The sequence below is a fragment of the Pinus tabuliformis genome, chromosome X (assembly GCF_031772625.1).
Source record: "Pinus tabuliformis cultivar Carrire ecotype Pingquan chromosome X, CPIR1, whole genome shotgun sequence".
Taxonomy (NCBI): domain Eukaryota; kingdom Viridiplantae; phylum Streptophyta; class Pinopsida; order Pinales; family Pinaceae; genus Pinus; species Pinus tabuliformis.
In genome coordinates, this window is record NC_142308.1 from 715822998 (window position 1) to 715849453 (window position 26456).

A 26456-nucleotide genomic window follows, 5' to 3' on the forward strand; every position below is an offset into this window, starting at 1 on the left:
GTGGCCTTAATCGGATGGCGAGGCAGGCTTTCTTTGTGGCCGCACTGGTTTGGAGTTAGATCTAGATGGGTAAACTTTGGTGTCATGGAGGTATCGTGGCATGATGTGTCTTGACTCTTGCCTCTATCAGTATTCCACCATCGAGTCCCAAGAGAGGAGGATACACTGTATGCACGATGGACAGTGAGCTAGAGCCAGAGTGGTGCATTGACAACATGGTGGCACCCTTTTATGGCTAGCACGAGGCCCAGACATCATAGTACTAGACAATTCAACGACCATTAGGGGTTAGACAGCTGCAATAGGGGGAGGTAACTCAAGTCTTCCTTTGGGCTTTAGCCAGTCATCGATGGCGTGGGGGACTTGTGGTATTTATACCGGACAGGATAGTGAGTGGAACGAGGGGAGATTCAAGTGGGATAGGATGGATTGGGATCCTGGTATTGAGGGATTCTTTCATGTCAGGACAGTTCAGGGACCTAGGATGACTCGGCAACACGTTTGGGACCCCGATATTACTGATGGTGATAGGGGTGATCAACAGACAAAGGAGGCGCTTGTTCAAGCATTGTTGGAGGACAAGCGATTTTTGGTGCATTGTAGGAACTTTCCGAATAAGGATGCCACTTGGGAGGGTGAACACATACGTGAGCATACGGTGCTGAAGTTGCTTGGGGACAAGCAACATTTGGGAGAGTAGGACTGTAATGTCCCTTCCGAATTAAATTGTTACAAGTTTATTTATTTTACAATTTTGACAATTTTGGAGGCCATGGTACCCATGTGATTTTTGGAAAAGACTTAAGAAGGAAAAAGGGGCCAAAATTTTTTGTTGGCATAGCGTGGGGGCCACCCACATGAGGAAATACGCACCACCTTAGAGGGAAGTTCGAATGACTAAGGAGGGAAAGTCGAATTGCTAGTTGGAGGGGGGGCCCACATGGGAAAAGAGGCCCACAAATTATAAATAGAGGAGGCTCAACCTCATTTGGTATCTTTTTGACATATTGAACTCAACCTTAGTTTCTTGAGCTACTTAGCCAGGTTACTGTGTTGTTTAGCACACAAGTATCTCCGAGCAGAGATCTCAACCCTTGCTTCGGTGGGCCTCGAGTGTCACGCTGGGAAGGCAATTCGTACTACCTTGCAGGAGAGATGATGGAGTTTCACAGTCACGTCATTCAACATTTGTCTCAACCAGTGCATGTTTCTAGAGGGCACGAAGGGGAACACACAGGTGTTGATTTTGAGTTCATCCGGGCAACAATTGTCGGGGGCGTTTGGGCATTGGAGCTACAGTGGAGGATCAACCTTTCAGGAGAGTTTTGGAGCAGGAGGTTGCTACATTGGAGCAGTTCGATTTATAGTCACCTAGGCCTACGGAGAGAGCCATCACTGAGCTCATGTGGGAGTTGGAGGAAGGAATTGTAGAGCTGGAGCTGGTCGGGAGAAGTAGGAGATCATTTGGAGGGCCATTTGAGGAGGATTGTTGAAGTTGGGAGAGTAGAGATTGACAGGATCAGTCACAGCAACAGAATTCGAAATTGGAGGAGGAGGGCCAAGCTGTGAAGGGTTAGTTTTTGAAGGTTGGAACGAATGGAAACCCTTTCTGGGGTTTTCTGGGTTTTGGGCAAGGATCACACTCCTAATTTTATAGAATTTTCTGGGCAGATCTAAGGGGTCAAACATGGGTCCCAACTCAGCTAGCAGCTCGAGGAGCTAAGGGGAATTTGGGCCAAAATTCTGAGGTCAACATTTGGTCAATTCCTTTGTGGGTTATTATGGGTATTTGGTGGAGAGGCCGAGGTTAATTTCCCATAATTTTCTGAGAAACAAAGGTGGGGTTTCTAGCAGCAGACAACACAGTTTCACAAGGGCAATGCAAGGCATATTACAACAGTTATTTGTTCCATCTGGGCTTGACATATTACCACCTGGGCTTGATCATGCTTGCCATTGAGGCAAGCCCAGGTGCACCACTTCCACATTATTGTACTTTCCTCCTAGATTATAATAAAATGGCTCAGTTGTTGGTTATTCTTGGACTTTTTATGGGCGTGCACTGACTGTTTCAATTTTATGGTGTTGTTTTTATTGTTTGCTTTGCATAACACTATTTTTCCTAGTTTGGAACATTACATAAGGTCTTTAGTTTACATCAATTAGCAAGCTCCAACTTGCAAGTTTTACAACATCCCCCTGGTTTATAGGCTCCAACCTAAAGGATGCTCTAATGCCCTGATTTGCCAGCTCCAATTGGAAGGACAGTCCAACGCCTTGATTTACTAGCTTCAACTGGTAGGACGCTCCAGTGCCCTTGCTTTATCAACTCCCACTGAAAGGATGCTTCAACGCCCTACGTAGCCTCCAACTTGCCCTAACAGCACCCTGCCACCTTGAAGTGTTCTCAGGCTCCAACTTGAAGGAGACTCCACTCCCCTGCCTTGCACCACCCTGCCACCGTATTCATCAAGTGGACCACGTGTCACAATTTTTGGACTAGATCCACCTCCACTAAAAAACAATACAAAAACAAACTGCAATACAATCTTTGCTCAATCAGATCTGCTTTTGTTCAACATCATTACCAAAACCTAGCTGGACAGTGGAGTAACACCCACCAGTCTCTACTCAACAATTGCTATCAATAACACTATCATATTGCCTCTACTCTTGTCATGTCACTATTACAATATGTGTAAATGCCACCACCGTCATTGTTAACTCTTTCTATCGTAGCTCAACATGTTGAAGTAGATCAATAGCAAACCCCAACAACTTCTTCTCAACATCTCTGTAATAATAACGGTCTCTAACCAATCTAATATCTGTGACGTAAACCCTGCTCAAGATCAAACTCTAGGCAACATAAACTCTCACTGTCAAGTCCACTGTCACAACAACATCACACTGTCATCTCACATCAGCAATATGTAAGAGAACTACCAAACCTTATCAGCATATATATAACCATATCAACATTGTCACGATTCTACTGTCAAGTGTTACCTCTATAGTAATCACTATCACTAAAATCTACTCATGCTCAACAAATCTATCAGTACCTTTGGTGTATCCCAAAAATCTATGAAAAGTAGATTTTATACATCTCCTGAAGCCCTGATTGCTATGCTTCTTTTAGATTCCAATTAAGGCAAATATCGAATGAAGAACTCACAAAAGAACATGTGGACCCAGGTAATAAGTTAGGTGTTCTACAAATTGTTCATCTCGAGATGTGCTTCTACAAATTGTACATTTTCTAGCAACAATGCTACAAATTATGTACCACTAGTTCACTATTCATTTGACAAAACATAGGTGTTCTACAAATTGTTCATCTCAAGACGTGCTTCTACAAATTGACATATCAAAATTAAAATAAAGAAATCGACCTAACAATAGTCAAAGGTTGAACCCACATATTCCATGGAATTCCAATACTAATCACACTATGAATGTAGATTATATAATGCATGGCTTGTGCATCTATTTTAGGACATATGGTGTATAATTTTACAAAGGGCGAGAGGCCCACCCTTTTGTTGGTACAACACTACCAACCATATCACAGATTGTGCCACGGGAAGCCACCAACACATTACTATACCAAATGCTTTTGTCAACAGAATCTACCGCATTCGAATACACCCTCAACTTAATTTCCAGATGCAAATATGCATAGTTCTCATGTTCTGCTAGGAATATGCGTAGAGGTATGCTTCTTATTTGTGCCCTAGAGGGAAAAAACTTCAGATTGAAAAGCCATGAACCATATCTAGAACAACTCATAGTCTTCTTAGATATATTACAAATGTTGATCTGGATTGGAGTCACGGTATTGTAGTTCCAACAGAGCTTCTGTAATGTTCCCAAACAGGAATTTAAGTGATAATCCAAATAAACAAACAGTGCAGCAGTGAAAAATTCCAAACATGCATTAAACACCCATAAAACACTGTAAATCTGGAACTGTTGAGCCATATATTATAAAATCTGAGAACATAGGTACAATATAAACGAAATGATGCACCTGGGCTTGTCTCAAAGACAAGCTATACCAAACCCAGGTGATGGAATAGCTGAGATGATGGTTGTTCAGTCGCTACACCACTCTGCACTGCATTGGCCTAGTAAAACCGTTGATCTACTGACTTTGACCTGCTGGAATGTGCCCAAAAACTGCCCAGAAAATTTTGTCCTTTTAGCCTTAGACTCCTTGGACAAAACCCATAAGGGAATTTCTCTGATTTTGATTTTGGATTTTCGGCCTCCTTGGAGCCCCTCTCTGGCTGCTACTGCCAAATTCGATTTGCAGGAAACAACCTGCAAATCCACTTGAAAACACCCCTCAAATGCTGGTTTCACCTGTGATAACTGATGCCTTGCTTCCCGGATGGCTGCTCTCCTAAGCCCCACGAATTTGCTGCCAGAGGCCTCTGCGCAATCCCTCTGCTCTGAAATGCATACTGCTATAATCATTGACTGGTTGGCTACAAAACTTAGACAAAATGTCATCAACCCACTACCTTTCCTGCTCCAGAAACTTCCAGCAAGCTAGGGACCTCCCGACTGGCTCACTCCTCTTCTGCTTGTTTCTGGCTACCCAGGAAGTATGCAGTCTCCTCTGCGTGGTTGGATGGATTGTATGTCGATGCTGGAACTCCGCAATCTCTGTGGAACAACCTCCCTAGGGTGGGCACAAATAGTTCCCCGAAGTAGAGGTTGAATCTTCCCTGCGAAGACTCGTGGCTAAATAGCCAGTAGACTCGCTAAGCAACAAAGCGTACAACGGTAAGTTTGTTTGTCAAATGATTAGAATGCTGCAAAATGAGAGCTCCTTCCTCTTTTATCACTTTGGGCCCCTTTAGCCTCTTGTGGACCCCTCCTTCCACTAGTTCGATTTCCCTCCAATGCATTCCTTGGCCAAGTTCGAATTTTTCATGTGGGTGGCCCCCACATTCCACTAGCTGCCAGAAATAAAGTCGAATTGCCTATAGTTCCTAAGTTCTGCGTGTGGGGTCCTCCTCCTAAGTAAAAAATGATGCCAAAATTGTGTAGCTGCACCGTGTGACTAATACATTTGAGATGGGACATGACAACTTCCAGAAAAGGGGTGAAGAGTGCATAAATAGACAACATTTTGACCTCATATGTCCTCGAGAACACGAGTTTTGGCACCTCATGATCTGCATAAAAATTATCTTAAGGTTGTTAAAAATGTTTGCAAAAAGAGAAAAGTATACCAATATCAAGAATGCTTTGCTTCGGTTAATCACATGCATAGATCTGTCATTGTATAATCTTCAAAACCCCAATGAATCACCAGTACCAATAAAACATTAAACCTTTAGTCAAAATCCTTCAATAATTTGACCTGTAGTGCTTGGAAAAACCACAAGATTTGTTGAGTGCATATATTCTTTGATTAGGGCTTTGCAAAATCTTGTAGAAGACACAGAAACAAGCTTCAAATGGAACTCCAATTAGTCTCAGGTAGCAACGGAGCTTATATGATGCAAAAGATGATCAGGTGTAGTCTCAGATTTACCTTCCAAGAGAGGCCAAAGTTTCGAAATTGTAACTAGTATCGGTCTTCATAATTGTTGTCTAGCTCATGACATGATGTAATTCTTATGTATTTGTCAAAAGAAAGAAAAAGGAAATTATTGTAAAGATCAAAATAAAATTATTTTTATAAGCATGGGGTTCATGCTCATTTTATTATATTTCTTGGTCATGGCACCCATTGTGCAATGTGTGCTTCTAGGGTTTGTGTCATGAGTTATTGTCCTTGTCATCATATAATAGTCCCTTATTGGGCATCTTGTGTCAAAAAAAATTATTTTCATGTAAATTGGTTTAATATGGCTCCTCCACCAAGTCGGCCTAGCCTCCATTCAAGTCGGCCTCATAAAGTGAATTCAGCCTCACCTAAAGAATATATATAGAAGTGCAACTCAACCTCATTTGACCACTCATCAAGCAAGTTTCGATCTGCAATTGCAAGAGGAAGAAAAGAAGTGTGAAATACCCAAAAGGACAAGAGAAACAAAGCGAAGAATGAGGAGACACTTGTCGAGCAAGAAGAAGCCATAAATTCTCTCTTTTCTATCACACATGCGAGTTTCTGGGTTGCAAGAAGGGGCCAAAATTGCAAGACTGCAGTAAGGTCGAAATTCTGATGCAGTAGGGCCAAATTTTTTGGTTGATGCAGTATTGAAGAAGCTGATTGGAAGGACTATCTTGGGAGGCTGACTTGGTGGATTAGGGAGGTGTTGGTCTTGGTCAATGGTCTTGTCTCAGTTGATTTGGTTCTAAAGGAAGAGAAGAGAATTTTTGGGTTTTCCCCTAGGAGAGGGTTTTGTTGTGGATGAGAGGCTATATCCTGTGTCCTTATCGTTTTCATCTTCATGCATTTATGTTTTAATAGTTGCTTGATGATAAGAAGATAAAAGAAGACATAAAAGAAAATAAAGATTACTAAGAAATCACAAGTAATTATCAAGATAAGAAAGTATTTTTTCCTTTTTTCATTTTCTAACATGGAATTAGAACTTAGGTGAAAAAGAAGGAAAAAGGTAGCTTGAAGATTTGTTGAAGAACAACATTTGATAGAAGGAAGGAAGTCTTTGGAAGATCATATACTAGTCTACTATAAAGAAGAGAACCTTTGAAGTCTTCAAGATATCTAGTAAGGGTGACATTTACAAGTATACATAGGGCCTCATTAATGAAATCTAAGAACAAACTTCAAGGAGCCTCTAACTTTAGAGCATGTAAAACAAGGATGGACCTCATCCCAACAAAGAATAAGGTATTGGACTCTGTACAAGGAAAAATCAAAGTACCTACAGATGATGTTGGAAAGGAGAAGTACAAAGAAAATGACATTATTGCTATGAACCTAATTATGGATGGAGTTAAAGACAACTTGATTCCCTACATATCCACGCTAGATTCTTAAACGAAATTGTACAATGCTCTCTCCAAGTTATTTACAATCAAGAATATTGGACAAGTGGCAAGTCTAAAGAATGAACTTCGAACTGTCAAAATGACCAAAGTTGATACAATATCTTCCTATTTTGTAAGAATTGCCCGTATAAGAGATGAACTACAAGCAATTGATGAAATAGTCCCTAAAAAGGAACTTGTGATTACTGCCCTTCTAGGACTACCAAAGTCTTGGAATGCCTTTGCAACTGGAATTAGTAGTTGGAAGAATTCTCCATCCTTCAAAGAAATGTGGTTTGCCTATATTCAAGAAGAAGCTCATCTTTCCTTGATAGGAGGTAAGCAAGAAGATGAAGAAAATACCTCAAATGCCTACTCTACTCATTTCAAGAAGAAAGGAGGAAATAAGAAGTTTAAAGGGTCAAAGAAAAATCATGGGAAGATTGACCTCTCTAAAATAGAATGCTATCATTGTCACAAGATGGGACATTATAAGAATCAATGCCCCGATAATCCTAAGAGCAAGAAGAGAGAAAGAGACCAAGCTACAGTTGCAGTTGATGAAGCTCCACCAAAGAAGTCCATAAACTGAGGATTTTGAATTCAAAGATTTATTCTATTAAGTCTTTAGGGATATTATCCCATTATATCCTTTGCTTATAGTATAGGTTATTGTTTTTAGGACTTGTAAAGTTTCTCTTATGTTTGACTCTAGGATCAATCTTTCTTTTAGATTTCTAGGGTTTATATATCTAATATGTTTTGTTAGAAAGTTCTTGAGTTGTTTTTGATAAGTTGAAGAAATCCCTCACAAAGCTAGTTTGATGCAAGATCAAGAGGGAGCTTCCACCTTTTCACGAAAAGGTAAGTATTCCTTGTTTCTTTAATTATTTTGTTGATTCCCCCTATACATATTTAACTTTATTTTTTATGCTTGATTATAATCCTTTCCTTGTGTTTTCTTTGGAAGAATGGCTGTCGGGATATTCTAAAGAAGAAAGGATTGTGATTGGATTCAGAGGGAGCCTCCAAAAGGAAGACTTGAGAAATTTTGTTGCAAAGAAAGCCCTTCATGGTTTGTGAAAAGAGCAACTGAAGGTATGTAAAATTGCAAGATTTGCAATAGATAAGAAGGTACGATCATTTTGAAATTTGCTTTATATTATTAACTCTCTCATGTTTAGGGTTTTGCTATAAAATCATAAAGATTGTTGTTTGTTACGGTGATTGATCTTTAGATTAAATCAACCCATATCTTACTATATGTCTTTTGTTCACTTTGGTAAAACCTTTACCATTAGGGTTCACTATAAAAACCCTAGCCTTTTAGGGTTTGTTGATGATATCTAGAACATATGATGAAACCCTAGCTTTTTAGGGTTTTATGAATTAGGGTTTATGACAAAACCTTTATAATATTTAATGTAAGATCCTAGGAATGAAACCCTAGGTGTATATGTTTCTGTATGTTTGAAACCCGAACTTGGTCTAGTTGTATATTTAATTAATATCAAAGTTTTGATGATGGTATCTAACAAATCCCTAGCAAAGGTTATTGTAAGAGTCTAGGGCATGAAAGTGTAATCCTAGTTGATTGCTAACTAGGTCTATGATTTGAATATCTAAGTTTTGATAACCCTAGATGCTCTCTTTGTGATAACATGCTAACCCTAGATTGATAAAGTTAACTTCATGCTCTTGTACATATATTGGTGCTTGGTTGTATTTGTTGATGAAATGTGCATATACATGGTTATCAAAGTTGTAAAGAGGTAAGCCTACCTCATAATGACGTTGAGCATGATGGAAAGAGGGCGTTGTAAGAATCCTGATGTCATTGATGTTTGAAAGTTGACCTTGTTGCCTTGAGAAGATAAAGATTGAAGTTTCTAAAGGAATGATGTTTTGGAAGGTTGAAGTTCTCTGATGACATGTTGATGTAAAATAAAGAACCTGTGAAACTCAAAAGTTGTTGATGAACTTATCCTCGTAAGTTGAGAGGGAGCTTTAATGAAGGAAAGTGTATATCTTCCATAGATTAGAGGGAGGACTTGATGTGTCAGCTTACGTATAATAAAGAGAGAATGAGATCAAAGAATAAATGATGGGTGGTATTGATGTATCGTGAATAAGATTCAGATTCTCTTGAGAAGTGCTCAAGCTGAGTTTGGTGCTCTGGAGAAGTTGGAGAAGGAAGTTTTTGTCGAGATTTGTTTGGATACTATGATGACCTAAGCAACATCAGAATGGTTGAGGACCCCAAAGATTGTGCTAGCATATCGATAATAAGAACCAATATATATTGAAAGTGATTGGGGTCGTAAGGCTACAGTATGTTCAGATAGATGAACAAGTAGTTGATATGTTGATCTCTCCCTGAGAAGTTTGTATATTTTAGAAGCATGCTTGGATTGGTGGATATCTCTGATTTGGTTGAGAGGGAGAGATGAGTACCATAAGCTCCCTGTATGATGGTACTTGGGAGGACATTTTGGCTTGGTTAGTGTTGAGATCTCAGTTATAGTTTGGCCTTGATGATGTTTAGATCCCAGTGTGGGAGGGTATCTAGGTCTTGTGGAGCTCCGTTTTAGTGTTGACCTTGTTGATGATACCTAGATCCCTGTGAGGGTTGGTGTCAGGGCATGGAGGCCTAGATGGTATTTATATCTTGTTGGATTGATACCAGGGTTGTAGCCTGATGGTACCTATCTTGGCAAGTTGCCTTGATGACACCTTAGTCCTTGTGAGTGTCTTAGATCCTTGTATTAATGTCTTGGAAAGGACATTTTGGATCCTTGAGTTTATGGATCCTTGAAATAATGTCTTGACACTTGGATCTTTGATGTGTTGGATATCCTGACAGTTTTGATATCCCTACCATTGTGTATGTTGTTGTACTCTTCTTGGAACATTTCAAATTGAGTTCAACCATGTACTGGTTGAACAATTATGAATACCTCTCTAGTTAAGAGGGAGTGTTGAAATTGTAACTAGTATCGGTCTTCATAATTCTTGTCTAGCTCATGACATGATGTAATTTTTATGTATTTGTCAAAAGAAGGAAAAAAAAAATTATTGTAAAGATCAAAAGAAAATTATTTTTATAAGCATGAGGTTCATGCTCAATTGATTATATTTCTAGGTCAAAGCACCCATTGTGTGCTTCTAGGGTTTGTGTCATGAGTCATTGTCCTTGTCATCATATAATAGTCCCTTATTGGGCATCTCGTGTTAAAGAAGAAAAATTATTTTTTATGTAAATTGGTCTAATATGTCTCCTCCACCAAGTCAGTCTACCCTCCATTCAAGTTGGCCTCATAAAGGGAATTCAACCTCACCTAAAGACTATATTTAGAGGTGCAACCCTACCTCATTGACACTCATCAAGCAAGTTTCGATCTGTAGTTGCAAGAGGAAGAAAAGAAGTGTGAAATACCTAGAAGCAAAGGAGAAACAAGGTGAAGAAGGAGACACTTGTCAAGCAAGAAGCTGCCGAAAATTCTCTCTTTTCTGTCTCATGTACAAGTTTCTCGGTTGCAGGAAGGGGCTGAAATTGCAAGACTGTAGTAAGGCCAAAATTCTAATGTAGCAAGGTCAAAATTTTTGGTTGATGCAGTATTGAAGACGCTGATTGGATGGACTATCTTGGTAGGCCGACTTGGTGGATTAGAGGTCTTTCTCTTGGTTGTCTCATTTGGTTTGGTTCTAAAGAAAGTGGAGATTTTTTGGGTTTTCCCCTACATTAGGAGAATTTTGAGGTCTAAAATGGGCCTCCTAAGAAAAATTTACAAAAAAAATAAACTTTATGAAAACCAATAGGATTCAATCTGATGATGTCAACCATGGGGGATGATTCAACATTTTTGGAGTAAAAAAGTAAAAAGATTAAAAAATAATAAAACTATTTTTTCAACACGTATTTTCAACTTATGTCCCTAAGCTTTTACTCAAATTTCGAGCAAGAGAACTCGGATGAAAAATTTAATTCCTCATCCAAAGAGTACCCATGTTGCTACTTTCAATGGACTTGCAATCACGTTTTTTCATGTATTTTTCATTTTTCGTGAAGCAGGGTCCATTGAAAGTATGAAACATGGGTACTCCTTGGATGAGGAATCAAAATATGCGTCCAACAAGTGTTTCCACTCGAAATTTGAGTAAACCCATAGGGAGATAAGTTGAAAATACAAGTTGAAAAATAGTTTTTCTTTTTTCCCTCAAAAATTTGATGATGTCATCTAATCTTATTTTATTATTTTCACTATTATTTTATAATTTCCTTAGGAGGCCCATTTTAGACCTCAAAACTCCCCTAATGGGAGAGGGGTTTTTCCCTAGCTGAGACCCTATATCCTGTGTCCTTGTCGTTTTCATCTTCATGCATTTATGTTTTGATAGTTGCCTGATGATAAGAAGATAAAAGAAGACATAAAAAAAGTTAATAAAGATTACCAAGAAATCACAAGTAATTATCAAGATAAGAAATTCTTTCTGCCTTTTGATTTTCTAACACGAAGGAAACCACAAATATCCAAACCAAACTTCATGTGACTACACATGTCGATCTGTCTTAGAGGATAGGCATAAATTGATCTCAAAATTTTGTTCAGAAGAGAGGTCGAATACCTTCAAAGAGTGATCCTATTTACTAATGAATAGCCATGAACAAAATAGAATAAAAATACCCCAAACCAACTGCAATTTCAGACCACTCTTAGGATAAAACGTTGCTCCACAAGGCCACAAGAATGATTTGTATAAGATCAGTGCACAAGATCCACCCTTGGATGGCTAAAGTGCCGTGAAGGCTTTTGAGAGGGAAGCCAACCTATCCTTTTTGGAGGGAAATATAAATTTTGAAATTTAATTTTGGAGCCAAAAACCTTTAGGACCAATTTAATTTATAAAAAATGATAATGGGCCTTTGATGAATATCCCTCTTGTTAAAAAACTAACAACAATTAATTTATTAATGTTGAAGAATGTAACTAGTATCGGTCTTCCTAATTGTACTTGAGTCATAATGTAATATATTTATCAAAAGAAAGAAAAAGAAATTTTATTATTAAATAAATTAACTTATTAAAGCATGGGTTTCATGCTTGGGTCAGTTGTTTATAGGTCAAAGCCTCCATTGTAGGCCTCGAGGGTTTATGTCAAGTGTCGTTGCCCATGTCACAATGTAAAGAACCATTCTTGAGAATTATTTTTCAAGAAAGAAAATTATTTTATTGTAAAATAGGTCAATTAGGCCTCCACCAAGTCGGCCTTAAGGAAGGACAAGTCGCCCTCAAAGGAAGAATTTGATCACCTAGAAGTGTTGAATATAATGTAACTAGGTTTCGTATTTACAAATGTAATTTTGTAATTGTCAAGAAAAAGAAAATATTATTTTTGTAAATTATGAGAATGAGTTTCTTGCTCATTCCTTAGGTCTAGGAAAGTCAAAGACATGTGTAAAGAGCTCTTCTCGAGCATATATTTAAATGATTCTACCTAGTAACTAGTTTAGCCTTCCAAGACCAAGCACAATCCTCCAAGATGAGCACAAAATAAGTCTGTGAGCAAAGTGAGGCAAAAGACAGTCATGTCGGCCTATAATTAAATTAACTCATGTCCTCTAAATTTTAATAGCCACATCTACTCATACTATCATGTCGGCTCAATAGGTGGATGAACTACTATAAATACCCTACTGAAATTTTCGTATAAGCACAGTTCAGGATCTCGGATGTCTCTGAAGTTTTGGATGGAGTGCAGGGGTACAGTATTTTGGATGAGCACAGGAACACTATATTTCGGATGGGTACAGACCAGCATCTTTGTGTATTTCGGATGGGCACTCCAGAAGGAGAAAACACAGTCATGGTCTCGATATATTTGAAGATCCCAGAGTGGTGTACTCTTGGCATATCTCTGTCTCAGTATACATGTCTCAGATTAATTATGATCCAACAGTGATATACTCTCAACATAACTAGACACAATGGCAACCATGGAATCAAGGTCAAGGTCACGATGAAGATCCAGATGAAGACAAGGTGATGATCTTAGTGAGAGTGCAGGTTATGATCTTGGTGAAGGAATATCTATAGTGAGACAACCATGATCTCAGAGGATCTAGGTGCAACTCTTCTTCATATATATACATATGGAGAACTCGTTCAAGAAGACCTTGGTGAAGGTGCAACAATGGTGTTGCAGCAGTAATGAAGATCTCGGTGGTGCAATAGTGATGGCCTCAGTGGTGCAGCAATGATGATGATCTCAGCAGTGACAAAGAAGAGGATTGGTGTCTTGGTCTTGGAGTGGCTAAATAAGTCAAGGGTCATGGTCTTGGTGTTCGTCAATTAGAATCTCTATAAGAAGAATTATGTGTGGGTTTTCCTCTCCAAGAGGGAGAGGTTTTGGCCTTGGCAGAATGCCAACTTCTTGTGTTCTTGTCTCTTTGTTTTGGTAGCAGTTTGATGAAGTAAACACACACACTCATAATAAGAAGAAGATCAAGATAAGATAAATAGTAAAAGCATTTCACAAATTGTTATCAAGTATAGAAGAATCTATCTAATGCTAACTGCCCTAGATTCTTAAATAAGGACTATATATATGCAACAACTCAACTCATTTGGAAGAGATCACTCGACAAGTTCGAATTACAGTCGCTGGAAGTAGTAAAAGGTACAAATTCGAAGGAAGAAGAAGGAAAGGGCTAGCGAAGGAGGTCATGATCTTGCTAAGGAAATCAAATTTCTCTCTCTCTTGTCTCACACATGTGAAGGAACTGAAGTTGCAGGAGGGCCGAAATTGCAATCTTGAAGCTGGGCCGAAATTTTGATGCAATAGGTCGAAAATCTCTTTGATCTAGTGTTGATGCAGTATTGAAGCAATATTGAAGTAGTATTGTTATAGTCGATATTTAAAGGTTGGAAGAACAATTTGAGGGCTGGCTTGGTGGAGGAAGAAGGTCTATTGGTCTTGGTCTATCTCATTTTGAATTACTGAAGGAAGAGTTCTTGACTGGGTTTTCCCCTATATAGGGGTTTTACCCTGGCTGTGCACCTACATTTGGTGTCCTTGATCTTCATGTTTTGGTTTTGGTTTTGGTTTTGGTAGTTGCTTAATGAACTAAGATAAAAGAAGAACATTAGAAAGATTATAATAATAATTCAAAGAAATCACAAGTAATTATCAACAGGAGAGTCTTTCTGCCTTTATGATTTTCTAACAATTAAGACCTCTCGTAAAATCCTTCTAGGCCCAAGAACCTATGATGAGCTGCTACGCCATCTTGTTTTGGAGTTTTGACCACAAGAAGGGGGATTTAATCTTTGATTGAGCATAGCTCCCTATCCGAGATGAACCATGATGCATGCCATATACCATTGGAATCGGCACGACAAGGAGCATCCAATGATGGTGGTCTTAGGAGCAAATCTGTTGATCGTCATCCTCAAAGTCAGTGACAAGTGTGGTGCTTCTAGGGCTTTCTAAGGCTTCTTGACCATTGGAGATTCAATCAATGCAATCCAGATAGATATTAAGAGTGTTTAGGGACCAACGTTGGCATCAATGGCAACACCATTCAACACATTGGTCATTTCATACTACACAAGTTGGGAGAAGAATTTTACCTTTGCCAAGTTATGGAAAGAACATGTTTTCAGACATCAATTCTCTTGCTTCTTTGGAGTAAATCATGTTTTCAAGTGACTCCAAATAGTTATATTCATTGTCACCCACACAGGTTGCAATAACAGAAGTGAGCCTTGGATTTTCTGACTAGATACTAAGTTGTGATAGATTGTCAATTTCTGAGTATGCAGGTTTCAATCGTTAGTCATAATGATGCACAAGTTTTCTGGAAATAAATCGTGTATTAAATTTGAAGCATACAACGTTTTCAGTGGACACTCTACCCATCATTAGGGACACAAAAAGCTTAAAAGAATATTAGAAAAGATAAAAATGAACATCCAGAGAGTCTTTTTTATTCTTCAATTTACTCTAGGACATTTTAACCAAGCAAACACCTCTTCCATCCACCCTAGGTTGTGTGCCCGAAAAGTAAAATAATTTTGCCGAAGACTTTCTATGTCCTTTCCGTGAGTTATTAATTTATTGTTTTTATTGGTGAATAGATATGTCTTCAGTCAAGAATTTCAGATTCCACGTTTCAAATTCTTGCTTTCGTAGCTTGAAAATACCTTATCTTTTCATTTTTTCATATTCAATATCAGCAAAGGTTGTCAATTGTGCAAGGACTTGCAGGATTGACAATGCATAAGGAATAGCACCACTTGTCTCTTTATATATGTAGTGATGGGACTATTGGTAAATAGCAAAAGTAATATATAAGTCTGTTGAAATATTCCAAAAATTCTTCGACAAGGATCAGTGAAAAGATTTATATCCAGTATGACATTTAAAGCAAGGTCTACACCTGTCAGCTATGCCCACCGTTTATAAACCTGAGCATGTTTATCAACGAGGACGAAGTGTAAATGGTAGATTGTGGATGAAAATTTCTATTATTATAATGGAAATATGATTCTGTATTTTTTGACTGCTATTCGTTATAATCATTCAGTATATCTTGATCTTGATATGGTTACTGAACATATTAGAAAATAACAGTTTCCATTGTTCTCGTCTCATTGCAGATGAGCTTCCAGACGGGCTTGTGCGTGAGTTTCCTGATGCAAATGTGCTCGAGAAGCCTGCTTTATCAGAGGAATCATCAGTTGTGCACCCAATTTGTGACCTTGATAATCTTCGGAAGCAGTTAGAGGCTCTTAATGCGGATTAATGTCTGTTATAACGATGGTTGAATAAGCTAGTATTCGATTGCTTGTACATGGGATTCATTTTTCATATTTGTTGGTATCAACTGAAAACAGTTCAAAGCTTGATATTGTAATCATCAGGCAAAATGCTTGATTGTAACAAGGATACAAGAAAAATCGGACTTCTATTCTTAAAAAAAAAAAACTCAGCACATTTTATATTCTCGCATCATGGTTGACATAAATCATCATTAAGTACTTTTATTTCGAGAGATGTGTGATTTTCATTTGCGTATAGAACATCTTCCATTGCTAAGAGCAACTCAATTATGTTAAAAGATTTCTAAATATGTATATAGTCATTTTGTGTACATTCTATGTAATTTCAAAATATTAATGAGGCAAAAATGTGAGGTGTGTGTGTGAGAATCGTCTAGTGGTTTGGAAAGCAAGTCTTAGGGGAACTCAATTTTTTAGTAGTCGAGAGGTAATCAATCACTTATGGGTCCTTGTATTTTGTTGTGCCTGATCATAATTTTGGTTCATCGTCATGTGCTCTTTTTTCCTTTACTGACAACATCGAATCAGAGGAGAGCTGTGAGTCCATGATCCTCCGATTGTGAGACGAGTGCTGATTTGTAGGTGAAGTCTATGCATAAGGTTTTGGTAAAACCCTCTGATTTATTATCCTAGTTTTTCCTGTGTTGAGATTTGTATTATTCCATGTCCTTGATTTCTGCAAGATTTATTTATTAATTCTTTCGAGACTATTATATTTCATTATTAAACACAGGAGCACACACTATGTAATCTTTGAATGAATCTATTCTCCGGATCTAAAGCATTTCATCTAGTGTTCAATATAAGATCAAGATAAATCTTCTTATGCAACAACAAATACGAGTTCAATGTTGGTCTCTCCAAACACTAACTACATGCCTTTGCTTGACTTTTCAGAGACCAGGGACCCATGAAAGTCCAATTACTGAGAACGAATTCACAAATGATCAATTCCATGCTTGGGCAAAGGCCAAAATGGTGAAACACCTTGCAAGATAGCCAAAAACTATTGCTAGCAAGTTATCATAATCCTTCTCAATTTTATAGGGTAATATTCGTTGGAGAGCTCCTGTCAAGCCCTAGAATTGGGCACCTCCCCTTTAACCGAGGTGTGTGCCATGGGTGACATCGCCATCACGCTATTTGCAATGAAAATATCACAAGAAATGTGGCGCAAGAGGATGTTGTGCGAGAGCGCACGTACATGAGGTGTCGAAAAACCGATACTTGGGGTTTCCATTAGGTGCACGAGTTCAATCCCATAAGAACCCCATATTTTCTCAACATTCGTCAAACCTTTTTGGCCTTTCAGAGGATGCCACATGACAACCTCCAATTTGTCCACCTTGCTTCTCCACTATTTCAACATTGATTGGATGCCACATCATCCACTGATTGTACATTGCCACAACACCTACTCATTGCCACGTGTTAGCTTATGCTCTCGACATGTGTCCCCGGTTTGCCATGTGCCCCTTCTATGTCAGATGTACATATTGCCACATGGCATTGTACGACCTTGCCATGTTAGTTGTATGGCCTTTGCCACATGTCACCCTTGTCCATCTTTTTGTCATTTCACAAAAAATTCAAAACGCGATAACTTTGGCATCCAAACATGATCATCATCGTCTCGACAAGCTCTATGCCATGGAACGATTTTCATAAGGTTTTGAAACATTTGAATTTTGGGGCATTTTTGGATCCTCCTAGATTAATCCTCCCCACTGGAAGCTTTTGGACGACCAAAAGGCTTTTACTATGATATCAAGTGAGGGTATTGCCTACCCACTTGTCCAGTGTTTGTCCACCCTATTTTATACACTCGGCTCATCACAATAAACTGTGTAACAAGAATGAACAGTTAACAATATTGTTAATCATTCCCATTTTCCCACAACCATCTACATTCATTACTCCAACCACTATCCATGCACAACACATTAGCAGCAATAATGAATACAAAGATGCTAATGAAAATGAACTAACAACATTTTTTATCCTCTTAATAGGTTCACACAACAAATTCTCATGTTGTAGTGTCGATGTTTCCTGAAACACATCATAGTTAGGTTCACATGCAACTATTTCATTCCCATGCTTCAGATCACATGCTTTATCCACCTTTGCAGACATGAGTGAAAATGTTTTGCTCACATTTACAAGCCTCTTCAACTATCCTATGGTTACCAAAGAGAGATCATCTTTCATGTGATGAGCTCTAATGATATACTCAATTCTGTCTTTGGAAAGGTGGTATATGTTCTCCTTTCTGAAGAAAATAACTTTCCTGTCAAACAAGTAAGGGCTTCCAAGCACAATTCCACAAAAATCCAATGGAACCACATCTAGTTCAACCTCATCAACAAATTTGGATGTGATAGCAAACCTAAGCCTACATTGTTTAGTTACTTGTAGCTTAGCATTGTCACATACCCATCTGAGAGGATAAGATTTAAGATGTAGTATTGTTTCCAATTTTATCTTCTTGACAATTGCTTCAGATATTAGGTTGACTTAGGAACCAATATCAAACAAGGTATCAACTTTTGTATGTTTAGTTACAAACTTTATGTGGAAAAAACTCATTTCTCTTTTTTCCATAAATAAGAGATGGAATATAAGACCCAGAACCAACATTATAAGAATAAATACTTTTCAACCCCATAACCATGATTTGTGTTTCATCATTAGAGTCAGACCCCAGATCTTGTTGAATTGTTGTGACCACCTTCTACTTTCCCTTCTGATCTGGAAGCGCTTGGGCTAAGCTTTGGATGCAGACTCCAACAATGATCATCATCGCAACCCTATTTTTTGCAATGGGAACAATAAAGTCTTTCATCTCCCTTATTCATAGAAGTTGTCCTCTTTGGTTTCTCCCTGCCTTTGACTTTGTCTTCTTTCAACTGAATGGATTCCATGGAGATGCCACCACCTTGTTTACCTTCCTCAATGTAGGTTGTTTACACACATACTTCATCCAGGTTAGATTGTTTTAATAAAAAAATTTATTACAGATATAACTATGCAAGCTACCAATGTATTTAAGGAGAGTTTATTGGGTATGTAGTGGAATGTTTAAGGCCAAAACTTTTTTCCTAAACTCGTCAATAAAGATTTGCATACTTTTGCCTTTATGTTGCCAGAGTTAGTCATTCTATAACTGCTTTCTAGCTATGTCCTAGGGGATAGAATGCCTTTTTTAATGCTAATGTGAATTCATACCATGAGGAAAGAGTCTTATGTTCTCGAAACCTAGTTTCCCACCAAATTAGCATAATACCTTCCAATCAAAAAAAAGGCCAATTGAATGTTTAACTCATCTTCAACAATCTACTGCACACAACAATAGACTTCCATTTGTCAAATCCAATTATCAAGTCTTTTAGCATTGAGCTTGCCATTATACATTGGCAAGTCAAATTTGACATCTAACTTCAATAATGGATTCTTTCTGAAGCAATCTTTCCATGAGGAGATGGAGGTTGAGAATGGGGAGAAAAATGAGAAGAATGAGGACTTGGAGTCTTTTTCGAATCGCCACAATTTCCTTCATCTTTGACTTTCCTGGACGAACCACCTTCTCTAAGCTTATTGCATTCTCGATACATTTCTTCTACCAAGGCCTTCATCGTTTTAAAATCTTTGAAGAACTTTGCCTCATAGTTAAATGAATTTCCTCTTTTTGGGGAGTCCATCTTCGTTCTTTGGGCTCTCCTCGAACCAATCTCTGGATCAAATGCTTCCAGGATGCCTTCTCCCTCCCTTAGTTTGGACCTGGTAAGCATTCACTCACAAACCAATATCAATCCCGCTTTGACACCACTTGATCTAGAATCTTAAAAATATTTGGTTTGCAAAAATGTTCAAGTGTGAATGATTAAACTTAAATTAGCTTAAGAGTGTGACATTAGCTTAAGAAAAAGTACATAAAAAGAGGTCAAGAAAGTAGCAAAGAAATGAAAGAGATGCAAACATATTTGTTAATGGAGTTCACCCAAACTTTGGGTTGTCTCTGGGTCTGCTTCCAATGGGAGTGGGCTTTTTTATTCACGCAAAAAGCCCAAATTACAAGAAGGAAGCCTCAATCTGCTTCAATGAAGTCCCTCGTCTGCTAAAACAATGGTGGTTTCAGAATACCACCCAAAATCCCTTTTTGTTGCTCCAAATTCCAGCTAAAACCACTTGTTTACAACAATTGCAAGTATAAATTACATAACAAAAGGCTAAGCATCAAAGAATAATTTACATCAAAAAACACATGGTGTGATGGCATAATGTTTTGACATAAAAGAAAAAATGGAAGTCCCCAATCCTGAGGTCGAGCTCACGAGGGTTGTAGACTCGATCCTAAGCAAATATTCAAAATCAAAACTACATCCAAATACGAGCCATTCAAATGTTGGTGTGGTGGCTTGTTAGTTAATTTCTTTGTGATAATGTGGAATAGGTCACACTGTTAAACCCACGAACCTTCCCTTTTTGTCTCCACAACAAAATTACATTAAATATGATATCCCCATTGTCATTCCAACCTTTTGCCATGGTCCATTGGTGGGATGCTTGTGCATGGTCCCAGGGATCATGGGGTCAAGCCCCATGGGATCCAATCGCCAATGATACGAAACTTTAAATATCATTATTCATTTTTACTGTAACAACATTTTGTTACCAAGATGGTAATGCCCTACACTTGGAACTCATAAATTATGGGTTTGATCCCATTGGAACTCAGCCTCTTCTCGTTGGCATTATGATACAAGTGTTTTCCTTGATGGCAAATCACTCACAGCTCAGTTCAGTTTTGATGAAAGGCAACCCATAGTGTAACAGATCCATTCAAATGTAACAGGGCATTGGTACAGAAGAAGATGAAGATGGGACTAAAGTCTAATAATCAGTGATCTGAAAATCACCCTTGAGTGACCTCAGCTAATTAATTAATTAATGAAGGTATTAAAGACTCATGTGCTGGTGTGTGTCTATGTTATTTTAGGCAACGAATCAATCAGATTGCAAAATACACAGACACTAGAACTATGGAAAACCACAGAGAAACACAGTAAGAAAATACAAGAACAAAACAATTAATAAGGAGTTCACCCTATCCTCTAGGGCTATGTCTCCGACCCAGCTTTCAGTGGTGGCCTTCTTTTATTGTGTCTTTAAAGTAAAGAATTACAATGAGTAGCTCAACCTGAGTCTCCTGAAACAGAATTGCTTGGCAGGGTGGTTCTTGGATTCCCCAAGCCACGAGAGTGCACGGACTCTTTTCCTTACCAGCTCTTGACCTCTCTGGTCTTTAATGGAAGGAGCCCAATGTGGTGCTCAATTCCCGACAGATCCTCTCAGGGATTGCTCGATGCTGCCTTACGCTATAGGTCAACTCGGCTCTCTGTCTTTCTGCTCTTTGCTTCACTGTCTCTTCGTTCTCTGTCTTTGTCTTCTTCTTTCTCTGGTTCTTCCTCTCGGTTTCATCTCTCTGTCTTCTCTGTGTGTTCATGGCTTAAAGCCACTTTGTCTCATGGCTGCTCGTTTCCCCTTCCGTCCCCCCTCGGGTCGCCTGCTGCTGCTCGTTTGGAGTTCCTTGTCTCTGTGTCTTCATTAACGGCTCACAGGGAGTGGCCACTTGTCCTCTCGCGAACTACGCCAGCTCTTCCTCGTCAGTTTGGTATTCCGGTTACACTGTGGAACGAGTCATCCGCCACCTCAGCGGTCAAATCGGACCTCAAATCCTTATACATCATGGCTTAATCCCCTGTTAAATCAGATTCCCCCATCGGGCACGATCTCAACCGTTAGATCTAGAGCCCCTAGATCCGACGCCATTCGCTCATTTAACGCGGTTGACTTGCTCCACTGTTAGCGTGCAATGAGCGGCGATTTTCTCTCTCCTCCGCCTGCCACGCGTCAGGGGTTGAGTGGAATCGCTCGTTTTTATCCAAATCCACTTACCGCCCAAGGGTGCCCCCGATAGATATCGCCGATTTTGGAGCGCAGGTCCCATTGTTAGCCTTTTGCGCTTTTCCCCATGGTTTTGTCGGCTTCCATGTGATCGAGCGCTCAGGGCCCTTCCTTCTCGAGGGGTTTTGCCCAGCGATGAGCGGTTGCGCTAATCGCGCATCAGAAACTGCCTCCTTTTCCCGATCCGGGTTTCCCAGGTGCTAGTTTCGCCTCCCGCGTGGTCTCCATGGGCCTCGGTCAGTGCACTTTGACCGAGGTCCTCGTCGTTCCTCGCTGGCTACCAACTGCCACTATTCAGAGGTCTTCCTGATCGCTTTGTGCTCTTAAATTCAAAGTTTTGTCCTAATTTGATACAATCATGGTGCTTTGATTATTCTTCATGGATCCAATTCGGATCACGACCTTCCCACTGAAAAAGCTTTTGGACCACCAAAAGTTGGTTTTCAAGCATCGACTAAGTGAGGGTACAATTGTCTCACTTGTCCAATCTCTATCCGCTTTGCATTGCTCGGCTTTGAACCCTTGAGTCCAATTCTGAGATATTCAACATCTCCCCTGCGCGTCGTCCTCACCTTCCTGTCTAAAACTGTGTCTTCCTGCAATTCATTAAGATATTCAGGTAGCAGGTCATCAATAGAAGGCAATTGACTCTGCTCTTCAAGATCCTCAATTAGAGATGGTTCAAACAATCTCAAGAAATCTGCATTTATGACTAAGTAGATGTGCATGTAAGCTGGTAGAGCAAGGAAAAAAACATTCTCACCAATCTTCTCAAATATCCTAAAAGGTCCATACCTGATAGGCTTTAGCTTCTTATCTTCACCTTGCATCCTGTCCTTGCTGATGTACAGCCAGACTTGGTCACCAACTTGAAAACTATTCTCCATCCGATGCTTGTCATGCATAGCCTTGTATTTGGCTTGGCTTTTTTCCAACTATTCCTGTACTGCTTGGTGGATTTCCTGGATTTGTTCAATGAACCTAGTTGTCTTGTTCACATCACTATGTCTATCAACTGTGGTACCTTTACCAAAGACAAAATCCAAAGGAGACCTTAGTGTGAAACCAAAACAAGTCTCAAAAGGAGATCTCTGGGTAGAAGAATGTTTTGCTCTGTTGTAAGCATGCTGCACATAACACAAATGTTCATCCCAAAGCTTAGGATGTTTGTTGCAATATCCTCTGAGTAACTGGATCACTTTCCTGTTAACTACTTCTGTCTGGCCATCAGTTTGTGGATGAAAAGTTGTGTTTTTCTTCAGTTTGGTGTCCATCAATTCCCACAGACTGGACCAAAAATTTCCCACAAATCGGGTGTCTCGATCAGATACAATGGAAGTGGGTAGTCTAAAATGAACCCATACATGTTCAAAGAACAGTTTTGCAGTTTGTTCAGCTGTAATCTGTTTATTTACAAGGTATCAAAATACACATTTTGCTGAACCTATCCACAACAACACATAGATAATCATGACCTTTCCTAGATTTAGGCAGTCCTCCAACAAAATCCATGGAAACACTTTCCCAAGGGTGAGAAGGAACTGGTAATGGAGTGTACAAGCCTAGCTTTCTATTGTTGGGCTTGCTTTTAGCACACATAGTACACCCTCTTACATATCAAGACACTGTCTCATTCATTTTTGGCCAATAACAAAATCTTTGCTGCTGTGCAACTATTTTACTTACCCCAAAGTGACTTGATATCAAAGAAGTGTGTGCTTCTCTAATTATCTTTACTCTTTCAGTTTGTGGAATGCAGAGTTTCCCACAATAGTATAAGAGTATGTCCTTTACATGATAATCCAATTCTTCTACTCGTTTGCCTTGACTCAAAGTTGCATATACATCTTTAAAGTCCATATCTTGAGCATACTGTTCAATGTAGCTTTCATGTAGCACAGAATTATGTTTAAGTATAGTAGATGCATTTGTAATGGGTCTAAATAACATGTCTACAACTTTATTATGTATGCCCTTTTTATATTTGATGACTAAATGAAACTGTTGTAGAAAACCCATCCATCTATAGTGTCTTGATTGCTGCAACTTAGTTTGGGAGTGTAGATATTGAAGTGGTTGATTATCAGTATGTATTATTGTCTCTTTGCCCATTAAGTAATGTTTTCACTTTTTCACACTCTGAACTAATGCATACAATTCTTTATCATATGTAGGATAGTTAACTATTGCAGGATTATAAGTCTCAGAATGATAACATATGGGTTTACTGTGTTGTGTCAACACTGCTCCCATAGCATAGTCACTGGCATATGTTTGGATCTCAAATGGTCTTTGAAGATCAAGCAGTGCTAGTACAGGTGTTGTACTAAACTTTTCTTTTAAGGTGTCGAAGGCTTTCTGCTGTTTGCCTCCCCACTGAAACACCTTGTTCAATCCTATTAAAGCATGTAAAGGAGCTGCAATTGAGGAAAATTTAGAAATGAACTTCTTCCAATATTGTGCTGCCCTTAAGAAGCCTCTCAATTTTGTAGCAGACTTGGGTTTAGGCCAGTTTACAATGACTACCACTTTAGAGGGATTTATTCTCAATTCACCACCCCCTACTATATGACCCAAATAATTTAGAGATGTTTTGTCAAATTCACATTTTGAGAGTTTAACATGAATTTTTTCTCCTTTCAAAACATCTAATGTCTTCTTAACATGTTTTAAGTGTTCTTCCCACGTTTTACTAAAAATCATAATGTCATCCAGATACACAATAACAAAATCATCAAGAAAAGCTCTAAGTACATCATTCATTAATCTCATGAAAGTAGCAGGAGCATTAGTTAAGCCAAAAGGCATAACCAACCACTCTTACAATCCCTGCTTTGTCTTGAAAGTAGTCTTCCATGCATCTTGTTCTGCAACCCTGACCTGATGGTATCCATTGTGCAAGTCTAGCTTCGTGAAATAAACAGCTTCTTTCAATTGATCCAAAAGATCATCTATGCGAGGAAGGGGATAACAATTTTTTATTGTTATCTTATTCAGTGCTCGGTAGTCAATGCACATTCACCACGAGCCATCTTTCTTTCTCACCAAAACGATTGGTGACCCACATGGTGATGTGCTAGGTCTGATGAACCCTTTCTCGAGCAACTCTTGCACCTGCTCCTTGATTTTAGCATTCTCTAAAGCAGACAACTTGTACATTCCAATGTTAGGCAATGGAGCATCTTACTGCAAAATAATATCATGTACTACTTCCTTTTTGGGTGGCAGACCTTTAGGTTCTTGAAACAAGATATCATACTCTGAAACAACTTTTTCTAAATTAGCTTGTTGTTTAGCATTACAGCCCTCAAATACATTGGTTTTTTCAGGTTTCTTTTCCTTTACAACCATCAGTAAGAATTGTTTACATGAATTTATCATTCGTTTCATCTGCCCTGAGTTTATGAGAGTATAATTATTCTTGAGCTTATGAGCTCTTACAAGGTATTCGATTCTATCTTTGACAAGTAGATACTTGTTCTCAGCTCTATAGAAAATAGCTTTTATGTCATACAAGTAAGGACTTCCTAAAACAATTCCATATATATCCAAAAGAATTATGTCTAACTCAACCTCATCTATAAACATTGACCCAAAAGAAAACTTGAGTTTGCACTGTTTAGTCACTTGTAGTTGTGATTTATTATTCAACCATCCTAATGGGTATGGTTTCTTGTGAGATGTAGTTGCTAATCCCAATTTTTTTACAATTGCTTCAGAAATTAGATTTACTTGTGAGCCACTATCAAACAAAGTATCAATCTTTTAATGTTTGGAAATAACTCGAATATGGAAAAGCTCATGTCTTTTTCTCTCATTTTCTTCATCAGTAAGATTGTGCAGAATTACTAGTAGATGCTTCAAAATTCTTACCTTTTATACCTATGGTTGCAATAGTTGTCTCATCTCCTGAGCCTGACCCCAAATCTTTTTGAATAGCTGCAGCATTCTTCTTCTTCTTGCCCTTGAACTTCTTAGGTCTCAGCTCTGGATGCAGAATCCAACAATGCTCATCATCATGCCCATCCTTTTTACAGTGAGTGCATGAAGCTTTGCTTTTCTGTGCAGTGTTAGCCTTCTTTGCTTTCCACTTCTGCTTTCTTTTCTCCTTATTCTTGCTTGTAGTGGGTTGGGATGGTCCCCCAACTTCTGGATTTCCATTCTTTCCTCTAGCTTCTAGATGAGTAGCTTGTACAAACACTTCATCTATACTAGTGGGATTGAACATGAGGATGGTATGCTTCATGTAGCTGTGTAGACCACTAATGTACTTCAAAAGAGTTTCTGGTGAGTATAATGAGATTCTTAGAATCAATGCTTTCTTTCTGAATTCTTGAGTGTACCCTTGCACACTTTGCCCTTTCAACTACCGAAGAGTTTGCTAACTCATCATGGTTTGTTGCATGTAAGCCAATGGATAGAACTGCTTTTTGATTGCAGAAACAAATTCACTCCAGATAGAGATAGTCTTACCATGTCTTTTCATATCAGCTTGGGTTCTGCCTTCCCACCAAACCAAGGCAGTGCCTCCTAGGCATAGGCTTGCCAGCTGAATCTTGCTCTTTTCTGAATCAATACTCTGCATTATGCAATAAACATCAATTTGTCTAATCCAATTGTCCAACTTTTCTACATTCAGCTCTCCATCATATATAGGTAAATCAAATTTAACATCTAGCTTGATCAAAG

At 38.8% G+C, this 26456-nt stretch overlaps 1 protein-coding gene across 1 annotated transcript in view; it reads left to right on the forward strand.

Moving 5' to 3' along the window:
- Positions 1 to 15961, forward strand: part of LOC149141963 (ubiquitin-like modifier-activating enzyme 5) — a 479516-nt gene extending 463555 nt beyond the window's left edge. The window contains exon 14 of the mRNA XM_089447610.1: positions 15618 to 15961. Within this exon, the coding sequence (XP_089303736.1) occupies positions 15618 to 15763 (146 nt within the window). The 3' untranslated portion in view covers positions 15764 to 15961. The remainder of the gene's footprint in view (positions 1 to 15617) is intronic.
- Positions 15962 to 26456: the final 10495 nt, after the last annotated feature.